The 22,092-nt window shown below is 40.5% G+C and overlaps 1 protein-coding gene across 2 annotated transcripts in view; it reads left to right on the top strand.

Moving 5' to 3' along the window:
• Positions 1–22,092, top strand: part of LOC137344438 (plakophilin-1) — a 69,621-nt gene that overhangs the window by 21,754 nt on the left and 25,775 nt on the right. For both annotated transcript variants that reach the window (XM_068007406.1, XM_068007407.1), the window contains exons 4-7: positions 4,746–4,875; positions 5,920–6,127; positions 10,050–10,215; positions 21,029–21,146. In XM_068007406.1, the coding sequence (XP_067863507.1) occupies positions 4,746–4,875; positions 5,920–6,127; positions 10,050–10,215; positions 21,029–21,146 (622 nt within the window). The remainder of the gene's footprint in view (positions 1–4,745; positions 4,876–5,919; positions 6,128–10,049; positions 10,216–21,028; positions 21,147–22,092) is intronic.

Below are 22,092 nucleotides of genomic sequence, written 5' to 3'. Positions count from 1 at the left end.
AACAACATCCCGGCTGTAGTACTGAAGACTTGTGCTCCAGAACTAGCTGCGCCTCTAGCCAAACTGTTCCAGTACAGCTACAACAATGGCATCTACCCGACAATGTGGAAAATTGCCCAGGTATGTCCTGTCCACAAAAAGCAGGACAAATCCAATCCGGCCAATTACCGGCCCATCAGTCTACTTTCAATCATCAGCAAAGTAATGGAAGGTGTCGTCGACAGTGCTATCAAGCGGCTCTTACTCAACAATAACCTGCTCACCGATGCTCAGTTTGGGTTCTGCCAGGACCACTCGGCTCCAGACTTCATTATAGCCTTGGTCCAAACATGGACAAAAGAGCTGAATTCCAGAGGTGAGGTGAGAATGACTGCCCTTGACATCAAGGCAGCATTTGACCGAGTGTGGCACCAAGGAGTCCTAGTAAAATTGAAGTCAGTGGGAATCGGGGAAAACTATCCAGTGGCTCGAGTCATACCTAGCACAAAGGAAGATGGTAGTGGTTGTTGGTGGCCAATCATCTCCACCCCAGGACATTGGTGCAGGAGTTCCTCAGGGCAGTGTCCTCGGCCCAACCATCTTCAACTGCTTCATCAATGACCTTCCCTCCATCATAAGGTCAGAAATGGGGATGTTCGCTGATGATTCAGTGTTCAGTTCCATTCGCAAGCCCTCAGATAATGAAGCAGTCCGAGCCCGCATGCAGCAAGACCTGGACAACATCCAGGCTTGGGCTCATAAGTGGCAAGTAACATTTGTGCCAGACAAGTGCCAGGCAATGACCATCTCCAACAAGAGAGAGTCTAACCACATCCCCTTGACATTCAATGGCATTACCTTCGCCGAATCCCCCACCATCAACATCCTGGGGGTCACCATTGATCAGAAACTTAACTGGACCAGCCATATAAATACTGTGGTTACAAGAGCAGATCAGAGGCTGGGTATTCTGCGGTGAGTGACTCACCTCCTGACTCCCCAAAGCCTTTCCACCATCTACAAGGCACAAGTCAGGAGTGTGATGGAATACTCTCCACTTGCCTGGATGAGTGCAGCTCCAACAACACTCAAGAAGCTCGACACCATCCAGGACAAAGCAGCCCGCTTGATTGGCACACCATCCACCACTTTAAACATTCATTCCCTCCATCACCGGTGCACTGTGGCTGCAGTGTGTACCATCCACAGGATGCACTGCAGCAATTCGCCAAGGCTTCTTCTACAGCACCTCCCAAACCCGCGACCTCTACCGCCTAGAAGGACAAGAGCAGCAGGTACATGGGAACAACACCACCTGCACATTCCCCTCCAAGTCACACATCATCCCGACTTGGAAATATATCGCCGTTCCTTCATCGTCGCTGGGTCAAAATCCTGGAACTCCCTTCCTAACAGCACTGTGGGACAACCTTCACCACACTGACTGCAGCAGTTCAAGAAGGCGGCTCACCACCACCTTCTCAAGGGCAATTAGGGATGGGCAATAAATGCCGGCCTCGCCAGCGATGCCCACATCCCATGAACGAATAAAAAAAAAAACCTGTGATCCTTCTGTGCAGTGTCTTTATACGTGTGGCATTCCTTCATGCATTACCTCACAATGCCAAAGGAGTCGCTGCAGAAGTCAGTCCCTGGCTTCTGAGCCTCTGAACTCAGATCTTTGGGTCTTTGCTCTAAAGAAAGGATGCTGGATGAGCATCACATTCACATGAAGGCACTGAGGACCATCTCAGAAAACCTGAGACAGATAGCAGGTGTCATGACTGCATTCAGTTGCATCCTAAGTGATAATACTGGAGAAGGATTTGACATAATTCAGTTGTACCTGAGGCGGGTAATGACAAAACAAACCTCTGCATCCACCGCCCCCCCCCCCCCCCCCACCCAATCCCTAACTGAGTGGCCTCCAGACCAGTTAGTGCAACTAAAGTGCATCCTTTGACCACTGCCCTTCACGCATTGAGGGAGCGTTTGGTGAGAGTGATGGAAAGCGGCTTCTGTGAGATGCAGGGCACCATCTCTCAGGGTCTGTAGGATCTAATTGATACCATCAGGTCCGTCCTCCCGCTGATCATTGGGCACTGAGATCTAGGACACAGTGCATGTGGCATGGCTAGAATCTACCTTCATGATGCCATCCTCTCATATGGCCCTTCTAGCCAGCTCCTCAGATTCCTACTCATGTAAGTGTCAAGATGCAGGGCTAGGCTGCCCATGCACCTGCAATGTTGATGCAGCCTTATGAAAGTCCTCCCAGGCCTCAGAAGTCCTGAGACGAGAGGCACCTTAGACGCTAGAAGCTCATGGTACCACAGTGCAGCCAAGCACCACTAGCATCCCTAGCCCTCCGATATCACCTCAGTGCAGCACCAGAATAAGTTTAAGAACAACACAGAGGCACCAGGGTAGGCACACAAAGAATGAGAAGTAATGTAAATACATATGTGCACAGTCAAACTAATTGTGATATGAAGTTTTCTGAAGTCAGTATGTTTTTTCTCTGATTGTGAACTCACTTCCAATCCTGTTCTCAATCAGAGATAGAGTTCCTTCTACATCTCCTTATTAAACTGTTTCCTCCTTAGGCAGACCTTATCTGAGAGATCATCAAGTGAGCAGCGTGGTCTGTAGACTCTGTTGGAAGGGTACTTCTAGTTGTTCTTTTTATTTGGTGTCGCCTTATCCCGCATGCCTCTCTCTCATTTCCTCTTCTGCCTCCATCATAAGGACAAATATGGGAATGCCCATAGTAAACCCCAAAATAAAGGCTCATGACAGAAGGTTGGATGGAAAAGATTTCCCACCTGAAACTGTTGAAAGGCAGCTTACAGAATCCTTTCTTAGTTGCACAGCTGAGAAATGATTTTTCAAATTGCTTCAATCAAAGCTAATGTTCCAGGCAAAATTTGTGGACATGCAAAGCCTGTGAACTTCCTGGTTTAAAAAAATTATTTTCTACAGGCTTAACTTAAATCTTCTGCAAGTCTGATGTAAATGATAACATTTCTGGAAGACATATTTGGCCCTTGTTATGCTTTCATTTGCATCCATGCACCATTTTGTGGATTGGGGCCTCTTCTGCCAGCAGCCAATTCTACTGGATTTTAGCAGGAATTTTAGAAAGGCTATAAATCTGGTGTATCTGACTTTCCCCCCAAATTATGGTTTGCTTTTTGCCAGAATTATACCACTTTTGCACCAAATAAAAAAATCAGATTTTCAGGCCCTAGGTTTTCACGATAAGTGAGAGTTCGGTAGGACTTTTTCAGTCCTATGACATTGGATAGTACAACCTTGTTACTCTGCTTATTTCAGTAGATCAGTTTTTGGTTTGAGTTTGATAAGTATATTAGACTTTTTAATGGGTGCTCAGGTCCATTTTAGATGTCTGTTCCTGTTATTGTCTGGATTTGCACTGAAGCTTTACAGCCTGTGTTTGTCAACACTGTCATAAAACCTGTTCTCAGCGCAGCAGAGAAGTATTATGATTCTGGGGCATCCCTGGAACAGTAGGGATCTGAGAATAGAGCATTGTAGGTCAATAAATTCAGGCACATACATCCTTCCTGATTTGTGCTTTTATCTAGATTGCATCAGTTTGCAATCTTTGTTTTCTTTTTTAATTGTTAAATTAATTCTAATTCCAAACACCCTAAGTAAAAGAATGATCATAGTGCCTGACATAATAAGCTTTATGATACAAATGGGAATATTGATCTGTTTATATTTTCTGTACAGTCCCCACCGCTAAACCACTCATGTTTAAATCGGGCAATCGTTTAAATCAACCGAAATGTGTTAACCATTTTCCATTTCCAATACATAGTCAATTAAAAAGTTGCCGCCTACAGCGTGACAAGTGTATCACTCTGCAGGGTATTTCAGGAAGCAACAGGTGTTCGCTAAGTAGTTCATGTGTCATTAAGGTATACCTTTATACTTAATCGTTTCTAACTGATGTTGGGTTGCAGCTTGCAGTAATCAGCACAGACTGCAATAAAACAAAGCAAATAGCACCTTGTTAAGTTCCAAAATACAAAGTAGCTGGCAGATAAGCTTTCATCTCTGCTGAAGTACGACCGCCACCGCCTATCCTTACAACTGCATTTAACTAGCCAATATTGATTTTTCAGCTTTCTGACTACACCTACCCAAGGAATATTCTAAAATATCCAAAATCATTACTTACTTCTACAAAGGAATAGCTGAATTATACATACCTGGCGACATTTTAGCATTAAATCTATCTCATTGATATTTCAGTTTTTTATTCGGAACATCCTGAGTGTTACAGATGAAGGGGATTAAACCATCCAAGACGGATAGCGGGCAAACACGCGGGTAAACGTGCCCGCTATAAGTGGTGGGGATTGTGGTACAGAATATAGCCTGGAGCTGCAAAGGGGGACAAAATGCAAAAAAAACCTAAGTTTGCGTGAAATTTATCTTTGTCATCTATTTTGCCTATTCTGTATTATTGGGAATCACAGTGTGTATTTGCAGATCCTAACTACTATACAATTAGCTGCAGTTAGCCAATGTCTATCTAGCGCATGGACTTCCGTAGCATAAAAATATCGTACGGTTGGGGCACGTATTGATGTTATCCAGATACACTACTCAGCAGAAAATAAAAACATACATTGTTCGTATGAACAATGTTGTCATATGTTCATAAACTGGAGCTGCATACTTCATTTATGACTTGTTTTCATTTTTGTGTTCATCTTTATGACCTATTCCAGAGATCTTGATTCAGAAATGAACTTACAAAAAGCAGTGGCACTTTTATCCAGCCATAATCCCGATGTTTTGATGTACGCTTCTTCCTACATCCAGCACGAGTGCTTTAAGGAGGACAGTGCAAAAACAGCGGTAAAGTAAAATGTTACAAATGTCTCTTGAAACAAAAAACTTCCAATGAATAAAATAGAATATCTAGACAGCAAAACAAAGGAAGTCCTCCCACAGTAGTGTTGTTGTCCCACAAGGTTGGTAAAATTAATAAGTAAATTCTCTAAATATTTATAGACTTGTAACAATGATCCATTTTAAAACCTGGATATCATTTCAGTAGTCACTGAGGGATAGCTTTGCAATCCAAACAATTCTAAAACATTCTGGTTAATAAATAATGTATATATACCTGGCTCAGACATATGGCAGTGAAATTCGATTGTGTGCAAAGTACTGTAATGTATATATTTTAAATGGCTGGGGTGGGGGTTCCTGCCAGTGTGATTTACGATTGCATGCTCTGGGCAATAGTGTAATGTCCCATTTCTCTGGTTCCCTGCAGTTTACAGAATCTGCTCAGTACAGAATTTTCATGTAGGCCTTTAAGAAAGAACTTGAACTTGTCTAGCTTCTTTCATGACCTCAGGATGTCCCAAAGTGCTTTACAGCCAATTAATTGCTGTTCAAGTATCGTCATTGTTATAAGGTAGAGAAACGTGGCAGCCAAATAGCACACAGCAAGGTCCCACAAACAGTAATGAGATAAATGACTGGATAATCTATTCTAGTGATGTTGGCTAAGGGATCAATGTTGGCCAGGACACCTGGAGAACCCCCCCTTGCTTTTCTTTCAATAGTACTATAGAATTTCATATGTCCACCTGACTGTGTCTTCAGCCTTCCCCCCCCCCCCCAACCTGCCCCCAAGTCTTTTATTTTGTGCTCTGTGTCCACCCCTCCCCTTTACAAAGCAGTCTGAGATGTTCCTTTCTAAGAAGCTCTATATAAATGCAAGTTTTTAAACATTTGAGACTGGTTGATGTTCAGTTTTTGAAAGTTTAAACTATATCTGATATTAACTGTTTGATTCTTGGATGCTTGACCATGTAGTATTCATGTTAAATAATTCATTATGTAGCATTACTTATCCGGCTAGAATTAATAAATCCTTATTGTTTCCAGATTTGCAGAATGGGCGCAATTCCTCAACTAATCAGCCTTTTAAAAATCAAAAATGCAAACTTTCAGCAATCTGTCTGTGGAGCCCTTCGAAATGCAGTTTACAAGAACACCACCAACAAGCTGGAGGTAAAGAGAAATGATGGAATCAAGCAAGTTCTTCAGATCCTGAGAGAAACACATAACCCGGAAACACAGAAGCAAATCGCTGGTACAAACTTTTGTTTTATTGGAGAACTTCTTATGGCGTAGCTCTTATCCCCTACTCCTCTGGTACCTTCTCCTTTTAAGCACCTCACCATCCTCCATCTCTCCTGTCTCTCATTTGAAATCCTTGTCATGTACCATCCTCCCAAGCCTCACATCAATTGCCCCACAGATCTCCTCCCTTAGCCTCTGCACTCCTCAAGTGACTCCTCAACCTCAGTGATTTCAACCTATACCTAAACTCCCCTACCCCTTTTGCTCCAACTTCTCTGTCCTATCCTTGCTCAGTTTCTTCCTTCACAAAAACTCTCCTAATCACACCTGCAATATCACCCCTTAAAAATTGCCATCTCTTGTGGCCTGTCCCACCATTTTGCTCACCATCTGCCACACATGCCGTTCCCCCAGTACAGTCCAAATCTTCATTCTCTCAAGTTTGAAGGCTGAAAACTAAACCCACATAGCACACAATTGATCTGGACATTCATAGCCAGATCTGGCTTGACCATTTAAAACACGACTGCGTCTCACTCTCCTCAACCAAATCCTCCTCCTGCTCCATGAGGGCAAGGTCAACCATAGGTTCAATTCCAGCTGCAGGCGCAGTGCCAGTAGAATGTTGCAACCACTCACCATTTTTAATATGTAATGGATGTTTGTGTGGGTGACCCTAGCAAGGTCTTATTTATTGCCCATTCTTAGTTATTACATATTGCAGCCACAGTATGGTAGAGGGGGTGGATATTGAATCCAGTGGCAGGGGTACAGATCAAGTCAACTGTTCTGTCTTGGATGGCGAGCTTCTTGAGCATTGTTGTGGCTGCACCCATCCAGCTGAGTGGTGTATATTCCATCACTCTCCTGACTTAAGCCTTGTAGATGGTGGAGCATCTTTGAGGGGTCAGGAGGTGATGCACTCATTATAGATATATATGTATCACTTCCTGCTGATAGTGGAAGTGTCTACTAGAGTTGTCACTTATCTCCAAGACAGAAATATTTTTAGAAGACACTTTTGCAAATATTGTGAAAGATGCTTTGATGCTTTTCCCAAAGTACACCAGCAGTTTTTCTTATTGTTAAGATTTGAGCTCCTACCAAATTTTTTTCTCATGGCCACCGCAAAAGGGTGATTCCACAATTGAGCCCATGCTCCTGATGAACAAAAGTGTGAGTTAAACCCTGTACATTCCTGAAAATAGTACAACGTGCCTCATATCCTCCTGGTCTCACCAACTAGCAGACAAATAACTCTAATAGACCACATAGGCTAGATTTTCCTAATTTTTACTGCCCATTTTTGAGTGGCGATGGGATGCTAAAGCAAGTAGAAGGGGGAAATATGGCCTCCTGCCACAATACCACCCTAAAAACCATTCACTAAGATTTGTCTCCTAAAAGCCTGTCAATCTGCAGTCCTGCCCACCTGGAGCCCATCCCTCTGCATGTAAATGTTGGTGGATGACTGTGGCCAACGTCCCCATGCCATTTGCCCCAAACCCAACCTCTGAATTCTGCCACTATATAAGTGGATGTATGAGCAGCACAACAGTATCCCTGAGGTGATACAGCATTGATGACGCCAATTTTGATTTTCTCACTGAAACTTGCAGACTTTGCCGACACATCAATTTTTAGTTGGTTCTTGCTGTGGAATTTCTCTGAAGATTTTCTCCTGACAGTTTGTGAGCACTTGAGAAAGTGAATTTCTGGACTGGAAAATGAAATGATGAAAAATGAAAGACAGACACAGAAAGACAATCATTTAGATGAGTGCAGAATAAAGACACCTAATTCTAGAATTTGAGCCAAGTTGATTAAAACTGAATTTGGCTAAAATGTCTTCACATAAAGGGTTTTGAAAATGTGGAATGCCCTATCCCAGAAAGGATTAGATACAGAATTAATTGAAGTATTTAAGGGAGATACTAACTTAGGAAGTAAGGGTATTAAAGGTTGTGGAGAAAGGGGAGAGAATTGGATTAAAAACAATAAGAACTGTCATGGCAAATAAAAATGGTGGAGCAGATTCATTAACTGAATGACCTACCCCAATTTCTGAGTGAAGATTAACTCAGGCACTAAGTTTAGGATTTGCCTTCGATATTCTCTCTGATCATTCCCATAAGCTGTCTGAGTGTCTTAGATTTAGGGGTGTGCCTGTAATGCCCAATATTTAACTATTCAATAGTGTAACCCAGGGATGTAACAATAGTATGCCCTTGTAATCTGCAATGGACATCATGTCTTTCGCATGTGCCTTCATGTACACTTTTCCAATCTTTTTGAAGGTGCACTGAGAAACACTTGATAAGACAAGGTCAGATATGAATCATTAAGCTGTTTTATTTCACAGGCACCAAGTGAGCATCCAGAGTAACAAAACAAATTCCCTTTACTTAGTTTAATCTCACTTTCCTCCTCAAACGCATGTGGAAAATTATAAACCCATGCATTCTATCCCTTTCATTGGCTGACTTACTTGTTTACAGCATTACCTTTCTGGTGAACTACTTCCAACTGAAAAAACTGACCTGTATTTTTAGCTTCCCGCTTCAGGCCTCAGGCCTACACCTCATGGTCTCTTGTTTAAAACCTGACTGCCCCATTGTTCCTTTCCCTGTTCATTCTGGTCCCAGAAGTTTGAGGAGTTATGTCTCTGATACCTTCCCATGCAGGGATTTTCCAGTAGGCTTGTCAACCCAACTAACTACCTCTTCTCCCAGAACCATGTCCCCCACGGACACCTTATGCCGTGTCCACATTAATAGAATCATCCTTACCACTGGGTATGAATATTTGTTCTGGCCACCTGAGACGTGATAATGAGTTGGTTAAAGTTCCTAGTTATTCTGGCTAATGGGTATGGGATGAGACAACAGATCCTCGTTCGATCAGATTGAAATTGGCTGTGAGTTGTAACAACACCCCACCACCAAAACCATTGATCTGATTTTGATATATGTTCCCCATGCCTGCAGCTTTTCTTTTCAAACCTGTGCAAATTTACTTTATTTTAAAACATAAACCTTATACATACCTCAGTCCCAAAAAGATGATCAAGAAATGTGACATTAGCAAATCAGCACCTAATCTAGACATTGAGATCATTTAGATTAAATTACTGGTTGAAATACTGTTAACCTAGAGATAATTGTGTTGTAAAATAAACATATGGTCACTTGGAATTTAAGCATTATAAATGAATAATGATGCAGGGAGGAATAACAAGGTATGGTTCCAATATAATAATACTGCCATTATATGATGTTCTTGATAAAAATCACATGGCACAAGAACTCTTAAGTGCTTAAGAAAGTCTAGATATGTTACTCTTTTCAACATATTTCCTGGATATTATTAATTGCCCAACCTTTCAGAACTTCACTCTGGTATGGGATCTTTTCAGGCGCACAGTACAGTCAACTACTGCCTACTGCTGTGGGTCCCCATGTCTTTTGCGGGTTATGAAAGTTGATGAAAGGACACACTATATGCACAGGAATAATAAAAACATAGCCTATTATATCTATTTACTGGATTAATATCATTAGCTTTCAGGAAGCATGTAAACATCTAGAAAGACACCCCTAGCTGCCAACTTCTTGTTTGCATTCATTGCCAGACCAAAAGTCCAGCCCACTTAATGTTTTTCTCATGATGTAGCCTGCTAAATTTGCCACTGTAAATATCACTCGTAAATATGCTGTTGTGAATTGATTCATAACGTGGAACTGATATCTGAAGTTGTACAGCCTTTGTGTACTCTTTACCAAGTTCCATGTTTGATGAGAAGCTGTTTTAGGAATGAAAGACACAAGAGAGGAAAACGATTAGGATACCCAAAAATGTTACTCTCTAAACAAGTGATTGTTTCAGTTTGTACATTGCATTTTTGGTCTGCTAATTATTTTTCATGTTGTTAGGACTTTTATGGAATCTTTCATCATGTGATAACCTCAAGGAGAACCTGATTATTGATGCCTTGCCAGTCCTGACTGAATATCTGATTATTCCATACGGTTTTGAAGAGCATGGAAACCTAAAATCTGTTGATGCAGAGATTTTCTACAATGCTACAGGGTGTCTAAGGTACGATAACCTCCCCTCCATTGGTAGGGGAATAAAACTGAAATGTTTGTGTAACTAGCCATGTAGAATGCATCATTTTTAAAAAAAATTTTTAAATTCATTCACGGGATGTGGGCGTCGCTGGCAAGGCCGGCATTTATTGCCCATCCCTAATTGCCCTCGAGAAGGTGGTGGTGAGCCGCCTTCTTGAACCGCTGCAGTCCGTGTGGTGACGGTTCTCCCACAATGCTGTTAGGAAGGGAGTTCCAGGATTTTGACCCAGCGACAATGAAGGAACGGCGATATATTTCCAAGTCGGGATGGTGTGTGACTTGGAGGGGAACGTGCAGTGACAGTAACTACTCTTCAAAAAAATTATTGGTTCCCTTTGCACTGTTAGGTATTCGAACACCATGATCAATTAAGAGCTGGGGGTGGCAGCCTGCTCTGGAACTGGCCACTAAGACAGTGTTGTCCAATACATTAGCTACCAGCACATGTGGCTAATTGGGAATCGTAGAAAATTTTACGGCACAGAAGGAGGCCATTCGGCCTATCGTGTCCGCGCCGGCTGAGAAACGAGATATCCAGCTTAATCCCACTTTCCCACATTTGGTCCGTAGCCCTGCAGGTCACTGTTCTTCAGGTGCACATCCAAGTATTTTTTAAATGAGTTGAGGGTTTCTGCCTTTACCACCCATTCAGGCAGTGAGTTCCAGACCCCCACCACCCTCTGGGTGAAAAAATGTTTCCTCATTTCTGCTCTAATCCTTCTACCAATCAATTTAAATCTATGACCCCTCCGCTAAGGGAAATAGGTCCTTCCTATCCACTCTATCTCAACCCCTCATAACTTTGTACACCTTAATCAAATCACCCCTCAGCCTCCTCTGTTCCAAGGAAAACAACCCCAGCCTATCCAATCTGTCATCATAGCTAAAATTCTCCAGTCCTGGCAACATCCCCGTAAATCTCCTCTGCACCCTCTCTCTAGTGCAATTACATCCTTCCTGTAATGTGGTGACCAGAACTGTGCGCAGTACTCAAGCTGTGGCCAACTAGTGTTTTATACAGTTCCAGCATAACATCCCTGCTTTCATATTCTATGCCTCGGCTAATAAAGGAAAGCATTCCATATGCCTTCTTAACCACCTTATCTACGTGTCCTGCTACCTTCAGGGGTCTGTGGACATGGATTCCAAGGTCCCTCACTTCCTCTACACCTCTCAGTATCCTCCCATTTTTTGGGTATTCCCTTGCCTTGTTTGCTTTCCCCAAATGCATCACCTCACACTTCTCCAGATTGAACTCCATTTGCCACTTTTCTACCCATCTGATCAGCCCATTGATATCTTCCTGCAGTCTACAGCTTTCCGCCTCACTATCAACCACACGACAAATCTTTGTGTCATCTGCAAATTTCTTAATCATGCCCCCTGCGTTTAAGTTCAAATCATTAATGTATGCCACAAAAAGCAAAGGACCTAGTACAGAGCCCTGCGGCACCACACTGGAAACAGCCTTCCAGTTGCAAAAACACCCGTCGACCATTACCCTTTGCTTCCTGCCACTGAGCCAATTTTGGATCCAATTTGCCACATTCCCTTGGATCCCATGGGCCTTTATTGATCAATCTGCCATGTGGGACCTTGTCAAAAGCCTTGCTAAAATCCATGTAGACTACATCAATTACGCTACCCTCATCGATCCTCCTTGTCACCTCCTCGAAAAATTCAATCAAGGTAGTCAGGCATGACCTTCCCTTAACAAATCTGTGCTGACTGTCCTTGATTAGTCTGTGCCTTTCTAAGTGACAGTTTATCCTGTCCCTCAGAATTGATTCCAATAATTTGATTCCAATAACCGAGGTGTGGCTGATTGTATTTTTGATTGGTAAATTAAAAGATGAGTGATAGGCACCATTGGGCATGTGATTTCAATACTCATATTCATGCAGTATATGCATGTGTACCTTTTTGTGTGTTTGTTGGTGAACGGTTGCTTTTCCGACTGGAGGGAAGTATATAGTGGTGTTGCCCAGGGGTCGGATTTAGGACCACTGCTCTTTTTGATATATATTAATGACCTGGACTTGGGTATGCAGGGCATAATTTCAGAGTTTACTGAAAACGCGAAACTGGGAAATGTTGTAAACAATGAGGAGGATAATAATAGACTTCAGAAGGTAATTTTCAGATTAGTGAAATGGGCAGATACATGGCAGATGAAATTTAACGCAGAGAAGTGTGAAGTGATACATTTTGATAAGAAGAATGAAGAGAGGCAATATAAGCTAAATGGTACATTTTCAAAGGGGGCGCAGGAACAGAGAGACCTGGGGATGTATGAACACAAATCTTTGAAGGTGGCAGGACAAGTTGAGAATGCTGTTAAAAAAGCATATGGGATCCTTGGCTTTATAAATAGAGGCATGAAGTACAAAAGCAAGGAAGTTGTGCTAAACCTTTGTAAAGCACTGGTAAGGCCCTAGTTGAAGTAATGTGTCCAATTCTGGGCACCACACTTTAAGAAGGATCCAAGGCCTCAGAGAGGGTGTAGAAGAGATTTACTAGAATGATACCAAGAAGGAGGGACTTCAATTATGTGGCGAGGCTAGAGCAGCTGGGGTTGTTCTACTTAGAGCAGAGAAGGTTAGGAGGAGATTTGATAGTGGTGTTCAAAATCATGAAGGAGAAACTGTTTCCAGTGGCAAAACGGTCAGTAACCAGAGGACAAAGATTTAAGATAATTAGCAAAAGAACCAGAGGCGATATGAGGATAATTTTTTTTACGCAGCGAGTTGTTATGATCTGGAATGCACTGCCTGAAAGGGTGGTGGAAGCAGATTCAATAGCAACTTTCAAAAGGGAATTGGATAAATACTTGAAGGGGATCAATTTGCAAGGCTGTGGAAAGAGCAGGATTGTGGGACTAATTGGATAGCTCTTTCCAAGAGCCAGCAAAGACACGATGAGCCGAATGGCCTCCTTCTGTGCTGTATCATTCCATGATTCTGTGAAATGGTAAGAAAAGCAGGTGTGCAATTTTTTTTTTGTCTTTGTATGTGCTTTACTTCCTCGGTTACTATTTATTGGTTATCTGATAAAATAGTGTATAACACAGATGAAAACACCAGACTTCAGCACGATGGAAACACCAGCAACATTGTATGGAAAGGGGAGCTATCATTGCCGTCACCTTGACCAATTGGAATAACTGCTCCAGCGCAGCAGAAGAAAGCAAGCCACCAACATAGTTCCCCTCCTTCCCTCTGGCCTTTCCCTCCATCAGTGCAGAGTTGGGAATGGAGGGAAATCGGCCAGAGTCCTAAGCCCCACTCCCTCACTGTCATTTACATGTGACAGGGTATGCAATGGGTGAGCATTGTCATCAGTAACAGTGTGGCAGAGGAAAATCTCAACAGCCAATTTTATGGTGGGGCTTTGGATGGAGGCCTCCCTGCCCCATGTTCCTTGATTCTCTATCCTGGGATGACTCATTTTTGGGTGGGAATTCAAGGAAAATCCTCCCTGGAGTGTTTCAAGTGTTTTGGTTTTCATTTCAGTCCTGCATCTGCAGGCTTTCTCTATTTTGTTGCTAATTTTCTCCATTACTTCCCTTTTTCCTTAAGTGGGCCCCTCGCTGTCATAGCTATTTGCATGTTCTTTGTTTCTTTCTAATGATGACCTTTTGTATCATCTAAGAATCTCCTGCGTTCCTTTTATGCAAATTGGAGGTTGTTCAGCCCATTAACCTCCTCTCTTTCATTGTAGTAGCTGCTGTTTTTTCCCTCTTCTGCTTCTATTAAGTTTGCTTATCTTTCAGTTTTCAGTTCTATAATGGGTTACACCCAAAACTTTAACCTGATCAGTTGTGTATTTACAGCATCTTTCTTGTTTCAGGTAAGATTGTTATGTTCGTGTGAAAGTCCATAGTTTGACATTTTAACAGATGTGTTAACTTAACCCATTTTAATGTAAAGAGGTCAACACATATTACATAGAATTGCAAAGAAATTACAAACACAGAAACAGTGTGCTCGGCCCAACCTGTCTATGTTGTTGTTTATCCTCCACATAATCAGTAATCCTAATCCCATGTGCCTACCCTGCTCCCATATTCCTGTATCCCCCTTTCCTACAACCACCAATCTAACCTATTCCTAAATGTTTACTTGATCTCTACTTCTATCACTAACTCAGGTAGTGTGTTCCACAGCCTTATATCCCTCTGTCTTTAAAAAAAAGTTTCTCCTGCTCTCTGCCCTAAATCTGCTACATTTAATCTTACACCTTTTGTCCCATCATTCGAGACCCTCCAATCACTGGGAACAATTTGTTTCTATCTACTTTATCCCATCCCGTCATAATTTGAAACACCTTTGTTAAAGTATTAGAGGAATTTCATTTGAATGTGTTAATGTGTTTGTTTGCTAATATTGCACAGCATGTGTTTCATCCCACAAATTCTATCAGCTGTTCTTTTGGAATTACTTAGACTTACTGAAAATGAGAACTATTATGTTTAATTTTTTACTTGGATCCTGCTGAATAGTGCTCCCAGTGCTACAAACTACAAATCATGTGAATTCTTGGATTCTCAAGTTATCCCATTGCTCTACCAACTAAATTGCCTTATATCATTTCCTGTTTTGGAAATAGCCAAGTGACAATCATTAGTTTCCACTTTTTAAATGTAGTTATATTTCTGTTCAAATAAAAAGAATGCTTGAAATATATATTCTACACAATTTTTAACATAAAAAATGAACACCCTTGAAACTCCCTACTGTGCAGTTCCCTTTTTATCCTGGTGCCTTAATTCCTAACCGCACTGGGTTCAATCACATCATTGTGCCACAGGTGATTTTGAACATTTATTTTCAGTATAACTGTATTCACATATAATTAGGATTGTTTTTTAGGTTTTTGTGAGAGGATTGGTTGGCTTGTTAGCATTCATTCACATGACAACGCAATCATAGAATGATACAGCACAGAAGGAGGCCATTTGGCCCATCGTGCCAATTTTGCAAAAAGCTGATTCTTCCATCTGTATTGGTTACTGACATTTTGGGGTGCTGTCTATTTTTGCACAGTGGGAAATAAAAACAGAAAATGCTGGAAATACACAAAACACCAACCTGCCTTTTATCTTTCAAATACTGGATGGCAGATCATGGCCTACTGTATATTTCCAGCATTTTGTTTTATTTGAGATTTAACATGGTTTGTTTTTCGCTTTATGTAGTAGAAAATTAGAGACTATGGGAAAAGATTAATTTTACTTATTGACCTGGATGGATAGTGGGCTGGTGTAAACAATTTATAAGTTACAGTTCCAGAATGGGACAGATGGAGACCCTTCAGTGATTAGTGATGAATGCTTTGGGGAAAAAAGAAAGACATGCATTTATATAGCGCCTTTCACGACCTCAGGGCATCCCAAAGTGCTTTACAGTCAATGTACTTTTGAAGTGTAGTCACTGTTGTAATTTAGGAAAATGGAGAAAAGTACGTGTGAAAGACATTTCAAATGCAGAGGTAACGATTATTGTCCAGGGTTAATAGGTGAATTTATTAGTAATTTGGATGACATGAATACTAGTAATTATTAGGCTTTGCTGTTATAGGTGTGTCTTGCTTTTGGTGTAAGGAAATTGAGGACTGTACCTAATAGTCGTAAATGTGATGGATTGGCAGAGAGCTTTAATCAAACTTTACTAAACATGTAGCGCATTGTATTTAAAGAACATCAAAGTCAGTTTGTGCCTATGCTTGGAACTGCTATGGAGCCAGCATTTTAAGTGTTGTGAACTGAAGCGTTAACTTGTTAATTATGATTAAGATTTTAAAGAGTAAACAAGCTACCACAAAATCTTTGTAAAACTTTGCATTTATAGACATAGTGGTCATACACTACATGGTTATACTTGAGGAGAGGGAATAATAATTAATTTTATTTTTTTTAACAAAATACCATAGGAGAAGGATTGCTCTGATCACTACATGTAGCAGTGTCACAAATGTGTTCTTGAGGATTTCCTCTGCTTGATATTTCCAGCAAAATTGTAAATGCATCCTTTTAGCATGAAGTTTATAACTTCACTACAAACATCGAACAGAGGAATTCTAGATGATGGCATTGATAGTAAAGCTACACATAGTGATCAGATTCCCATGTGAAGTATATTCTGGAGCTTTATATAAAATTAATTTTTCTAATTGAAGAAAACTTTGTTAATACAATTAACTTGTACTTTGAATAACATCATAACATTTTTACTCACTTTTTGGCATTCATATAGCCAAAAAATTACTGGCAATTGCACACTTCAACGGAGAAAAGCTTTCTTGTGCTTTGAAGTAAATTTTCCCTTTTAGCACTCTTGGTTGCGAAGCTCTGCACTAGGAGCACTAAGGATGTAAATGTATATTTATATCAATTTAAATTACTGAATTTGAGGCTATTATAATTCTCTTAATTACATTAGAAATATTAGAAAAGTTGTACCCCAATGGCATAATAAGATTATTCAATGATCAGCTCAGCTTTCAAGACCAGGGAAGTCCCTAGTTTGACTTGCTATTTCTGCATAGTCACTGAGCTCTGCCAAATCGGTGGCTGCAATGATCATCAGTGCTCCTGGGTTAGGGAGGGTGAAATTATCCAACATTTCCACTCCTGGCCACTATCAGCAACTCCAGCTGGAAATATGAACATGTGAATATCAACTCAAGATGGTAAGGGTATATCTGGGCAACATGATTTGTAGCTAAGCAAGTTCCTTCACATTCTTCTGAACAGTGCTTTGTTTTCTAAAGATGATGTTACACTTTGCAGCAGGGTGTGTACTAGTGTTTATTTCTAATTCAAGTATACATTTCTTCAATTAAAAAGACAAAGCTGCTACTATGTACTGGGTGTGGTGCATAAAGAACAGTACTTGGACTTGTATTAATATTGCACACATCATCTGGCAAGGACATTAATATTAACAACAGCAACACAGAAACTGTAGATAAGACCTTTTTGTTATTGCTAGGGTATTTTAATCTTTTATGGATGTATACATCATTTTGTCTTGCAAACTTATTGGTGTATGTAAAACATGCACTGGATTGTACTGTATTCAAAACATAAGAATATACCAGAACAATATCATTTGTAGTCAAGCACGTTCCCTTGCTTTGCTGTGAGTAGAGCAGTAATGCTCCTCCACTGTATAAAATGAAAACAAGTTAGACACACAATTGTCACCATTAAATAATGAGGATCTGCCAATGTATTATTAATGACATTTATTTATTATGATGTAAAGTAGGGTCTAAGAATTAGAATGTATGGTTTACAGGAATCAAATTTCAATTGAATTCCTTTTAATTGTGTGGTGGTTGTTTTTAGTTCTGAGTACAAGATAGTTCAAATTGTCTTAACAAAAGGCAAAATGTTGACAATTGCATCTCAAAAAACAAGGAAATGTTGTAATGAAGCTTGTGTACCATTTTCTGTTTACTGTTTTAGAGCCAGGAGTGAGGAATGATCGATGTCTTTCTTAATGTGTAGTTGATTTATAGTCTAGGATTGTAACATTGTGTGCAATTACAATATTCTGAAAATTCCTCCTGTCTTACTAATTTAGGGATTACTTAGGGCAGTGTGCTTCCTCCCCTCTCCCCGTTCAATTTCGTGTCAAAAGACCTCCATTTATTTTCTTGATGTGTCATCTTTTGCTAGTTATTTCACTTTATCGTCACATTGCATATCCTCAGCACACACAACTTCTATTTTTCTCTCGGTGAAATTGCTGAATCAACAACAACTTGCATTTAAATAGCCCTTTTTAACCTAGAAAAATGTCCCAAAGTGCTTCACAGAGGCGTAATTAAAAGTTGGATGCTGAGCTAAAGAATAAGAACAAGGACTTATATTTACATAATATGTTTAACATGGAAAAAAGCCCCATGGCACAGAAGCGCAATCAGACAAACATGGATGCAGAACTAAAGAAGGAGGTATTTTGGAGGGGTGACCAAAAGCTATGTCAGAGTTTGGTTTTAAGGAAGCTCTTAAAAGGAGGATAGGGAGCTGGGGAAGCAGAGCGATTTAGGGAAGCCGTTTCAGCCCGTGGGGCCTATGCGGCTGAAGGCGTGACCACCAAAGTGAAGGAGGGGAGCGAAGGGAGGGGATAAACAAGAAATCAGAAATTGGCATTTTTAATGATGGAGAGGATATGGGGTCGGAAGCTCAGCTCGAGGTTGAATAAAACATTGAGGTTGTGAACATTCTGGTTCAGCCTGAGACAGTGGTTGGGAAAAAGGTACAGAGTTTGTGGCAGAAGGCCAAAGATAATGGCTTTGGTTTTTCAATGTTTGGCTGAAGGAAATTGTGGCTTATCAAAGACTGGATGTCAGACAAATAGTCTGGCAACAGAGACAGTGGAAAGGTCGCTTGAGGTGGTAGAGCTAGGTGTCGTCAACGGACATGTGGAAGCTGTCCCCATGTCTGTGGATGATGTTGCCAAGCAGCATGTAGATGGCGAAGCGAAGGGGCCTCCCGAGGTAATTGTGTGGGGGCGTGAAGATAAGCTATTGCTGGAACTGCTCGAGAAAACTAGACCTTGATCTCCTCCTTTCCCTTCAATTCTTCCAGTTCTTCAAAAGACAGTTTTTTCATTTCCCTTGAAAGCCCAACCAACAGGGCAGGCCTTACTCCTTCTTCATCTACCAACATTCTTGGCCTGACTCTCTTAAATGGAACTCCCATAACTCTTCCATTCGTAAAGCGGTCTCCAGAAAGTTTGATTCCTCTATCATGCCAAATACTCCTTTTCCCTTAATAACTATTAACTCCGTATAAATCCCAAGACCAACCAAGACTTGAATACTGCTTCTACATCTGGATAGATTTTTCTAATGTTTCTAATACCCTTCTCTGCATCTGATCACTCTGCATCTCAACCTTTCTTTCCCTATGTTGTTGATACTGCACTTTCCACTCTGTTCCTCATAAGCTGCAAATACTTTATATACTCTTCATCCTCCTTTAAATCAATATTTATGACACAGCTTTCTAACCTACCCATTCTTTCCAATGTAGGAACAGTGCCCTGTAAAATTGCCCAAAGGATTGCCTTCGAGATTCGTACAAAAAATACCCTGTGGCTGCTTGGGGATGCCCCTACAACATCGAATTCAGCTGTTGCACTGTGTGCTGGGAAGTGAACGTTGAATACAGGCCTTTAAGCAATTAAGTCGTTAAGTCATTATCCTTGGTTCAGATCTAGGGAAGAAGCATTTAGTGAGTTGTAAACAGGTCATGACCTCATCTTTATGTGTTTCCCTTTGTTAAAAGTAAGGCCGTAAAATAAGCGGGGTTGTAAAAATGGAGCCAACCTGTTTGGACTTCATTGCTTCAGTACTGACATGTTGAGGGTGCTACTATGTACTGGGTGTGGTGCATAAAGAACAATACTTGGACTTGCATTAATATTGCACACATCATCTGGCAAGGACATTAATATTAACAGCAGCAATGATGTTGGCGAGCCCTTCTGACTCATGGGTCACTTAGAAGAAGAGTTTTTATTTGTCTTTAGTAGAAGTAGCAGTCTTAGCCTCTGTGTTAATCAGAAGAAGACTTTTATATCCTGCAAGAGGCATCATTACCGGTACAAGTTACCTTTTAAGGACAGAGTGTCAGAGATTAGAAGCTAAATTGTGGTTGCACCACCCTGTTACAAGCAGAGCTAAAAGTGTCATTTAATTACGACTAGTCTAAGATCGAGAAAGGTGAGGGAAGCCAGCTCAGATATCGTCACTCGTGTGTAAAATGGGTTTAGTCAGAACCAAAGATCCAAGTGAACTAGATAATACCACCATGAAGGGTTAATTAAATCAAGACTCCAGGAGATAATGCCTGCATCCCAAGGAAACCAAGAGATTGACTCAACCACGCTACTCGTGAGGATGAGGTTGTGTAAACTCTGAACGTTATTAATTGCACACATAGGCTTGAGTTCTTTGATGGACAGGCTATTCAAAGTTGTTAACTTTTCAGCTATCTAAAGAATTACTCTTAAAGTAATCTCTCCAATTTATAATCTCAGACTCTGATCACTGCTATAGTTAATACTCAGCATCCGTTAGTGCTGATTTACAGTGATACATTGAATTGCCTGTGTAACCTTGGCTATTTGTTTTGTTAAGTAGTTCCATCCATTAATGATTTGATACTCAACTGCTAAGTAACTCTCATTACATTTATTCAAGTCTATTACATGTCCACATACTCAATTTTAAGGTGTGATTTGTAACCAATAAATAGTGTTTAGTACATGACTTGTAGGCTGGCTTCTTCCTTGATGATTTGATAAGAGAGTTAATTCACTCACTCAGCAGCTTGAGCGTAACCTAATCGAGAGTCAGTAAATTATATTTATTTTGATCTGAACTGATTAGTGTAAAATGGTTCAGCGAGCTGAGACAGGCATCATTCATCCTTAGATGTATGCTGGGAGGTAAAGACCCAGGAGTTAAAAAAGGGAGTTAAGAGCTTGTGTGGTCCCTCGACATACATTTGTCAGGACACCGAAACTCAGCTTTCTTACACCTATCACCTCTAAACTCCTTACCTGTTCCATGTTTACTTTCTTCTGCAACCTGTAGGCTTTTAAATTCCGAGCTTACTATCACGTAATCATTACTTCCTGATTTAGCTCATCTCTTCTTACTTTTTTTCAGCTTTGGTGGTGCTCTGCATTGTGGGCTTTGACCCTTCAATTTGGTTTCTGAATTTTAAAAATGTATAACATATTGTAAACCTTGCTATGCAGGAACCTGAGCTCTGCTGGTGAGACCGGCCGCCAGTTGATGCGCAAGTGTCCTGGTTTAATTGAATCTCTAATGTCTTATACTCAAGCGTGTGTTGATGTAAACGAAGCTGATGACAAGGTAAGTAACAGTTAATCTAGATCAGTGTATGATTATGTTGATAAAGATACATGTATATTTTATCGCCAAATTATAAAAATATAGGGCAACCTAATAACAGAACTATTAAGCTGTATAGCTCCATTCCAAAAGCTTTGCATACTTTTGGGAGATACTCATATTATGATTTTTGGTTGATGTGATAGTTTTCCTCGGTTATCAGCCCACTCAGTGTAAACAAGGTGCTTCACTATGGAGAAAAATGATATGTTGACTTTCTTGCAAAGAAGAAACTATATGCTCTCCAACTCTCCACAATTCATCTGTAGAACAATCCTAAGGCTAGAAACAGGAAAAAAAAGCAGAAGCTTATTTGTCACAATATCTGTAATATAGCAAATAATATGCATATTTAACTTTGAAATGGCCTGAAAATATGTCCCAATGTGAGTAATGCTAATGAAAAGTCCATTCTTTATTTCTGCTGTGATCAGTCACCCCAGCATATAAATTGTAATAAATAGAGAAAATTTAAAGGACAATGTCATCATGAAAAAGTAGTAAACATTTTTTAAATACATTACTGAGTACTCATATGGGAATGTGTGTTTTTTTGTGGATTTATATAATGTCTGAAATAACTGAAACTTAACATGAGAGTTTTTAAAAATAAATTTAGGGATACACTCCTGAAGTTGAGCCTGGAGCGCATGATTGAAACAGAGCATGCAAAGTTTTACAAAGCATCTAACTGTCCTGTATATGACTTGGACATGTTTGATCCTGACATTGTGAGCCTGAAATGGGAAGTACCCTATTCCCTGGCATTAAAGACCATCATCCTGATAAGCACAATACTTTAAGAAAACAACTCAAGTATTTTGCTTATGTTTGTCTGAAATTCTTTTCCATCTACAATATAAAGCAAATGTCAATTCTCCAAATAAAAAATTGATTATTTTCCATC

Source organism: Heptranchias perlo, chromosome 27 (genome assembly GCF_035084215.1).
Source record: "Heptranchias perlo isolate sHepPer1 chromosome 27, sHepPer1.hap1, whole genome shotgun sequence".
Classification (NCBI taxonomy): domain Eukaryota; kingdom Metazoa; phylum Chordata; class Chondrichthyes; order Hexanchiformes; family Hexanchidae; genus Heptranchias; species Heptranchias perlo.
The sequence above is the reverse complement of the archived record's forward strand: the minus strand, read 5'-3'. Positions and strand labels throughout refer to the sequence as shown.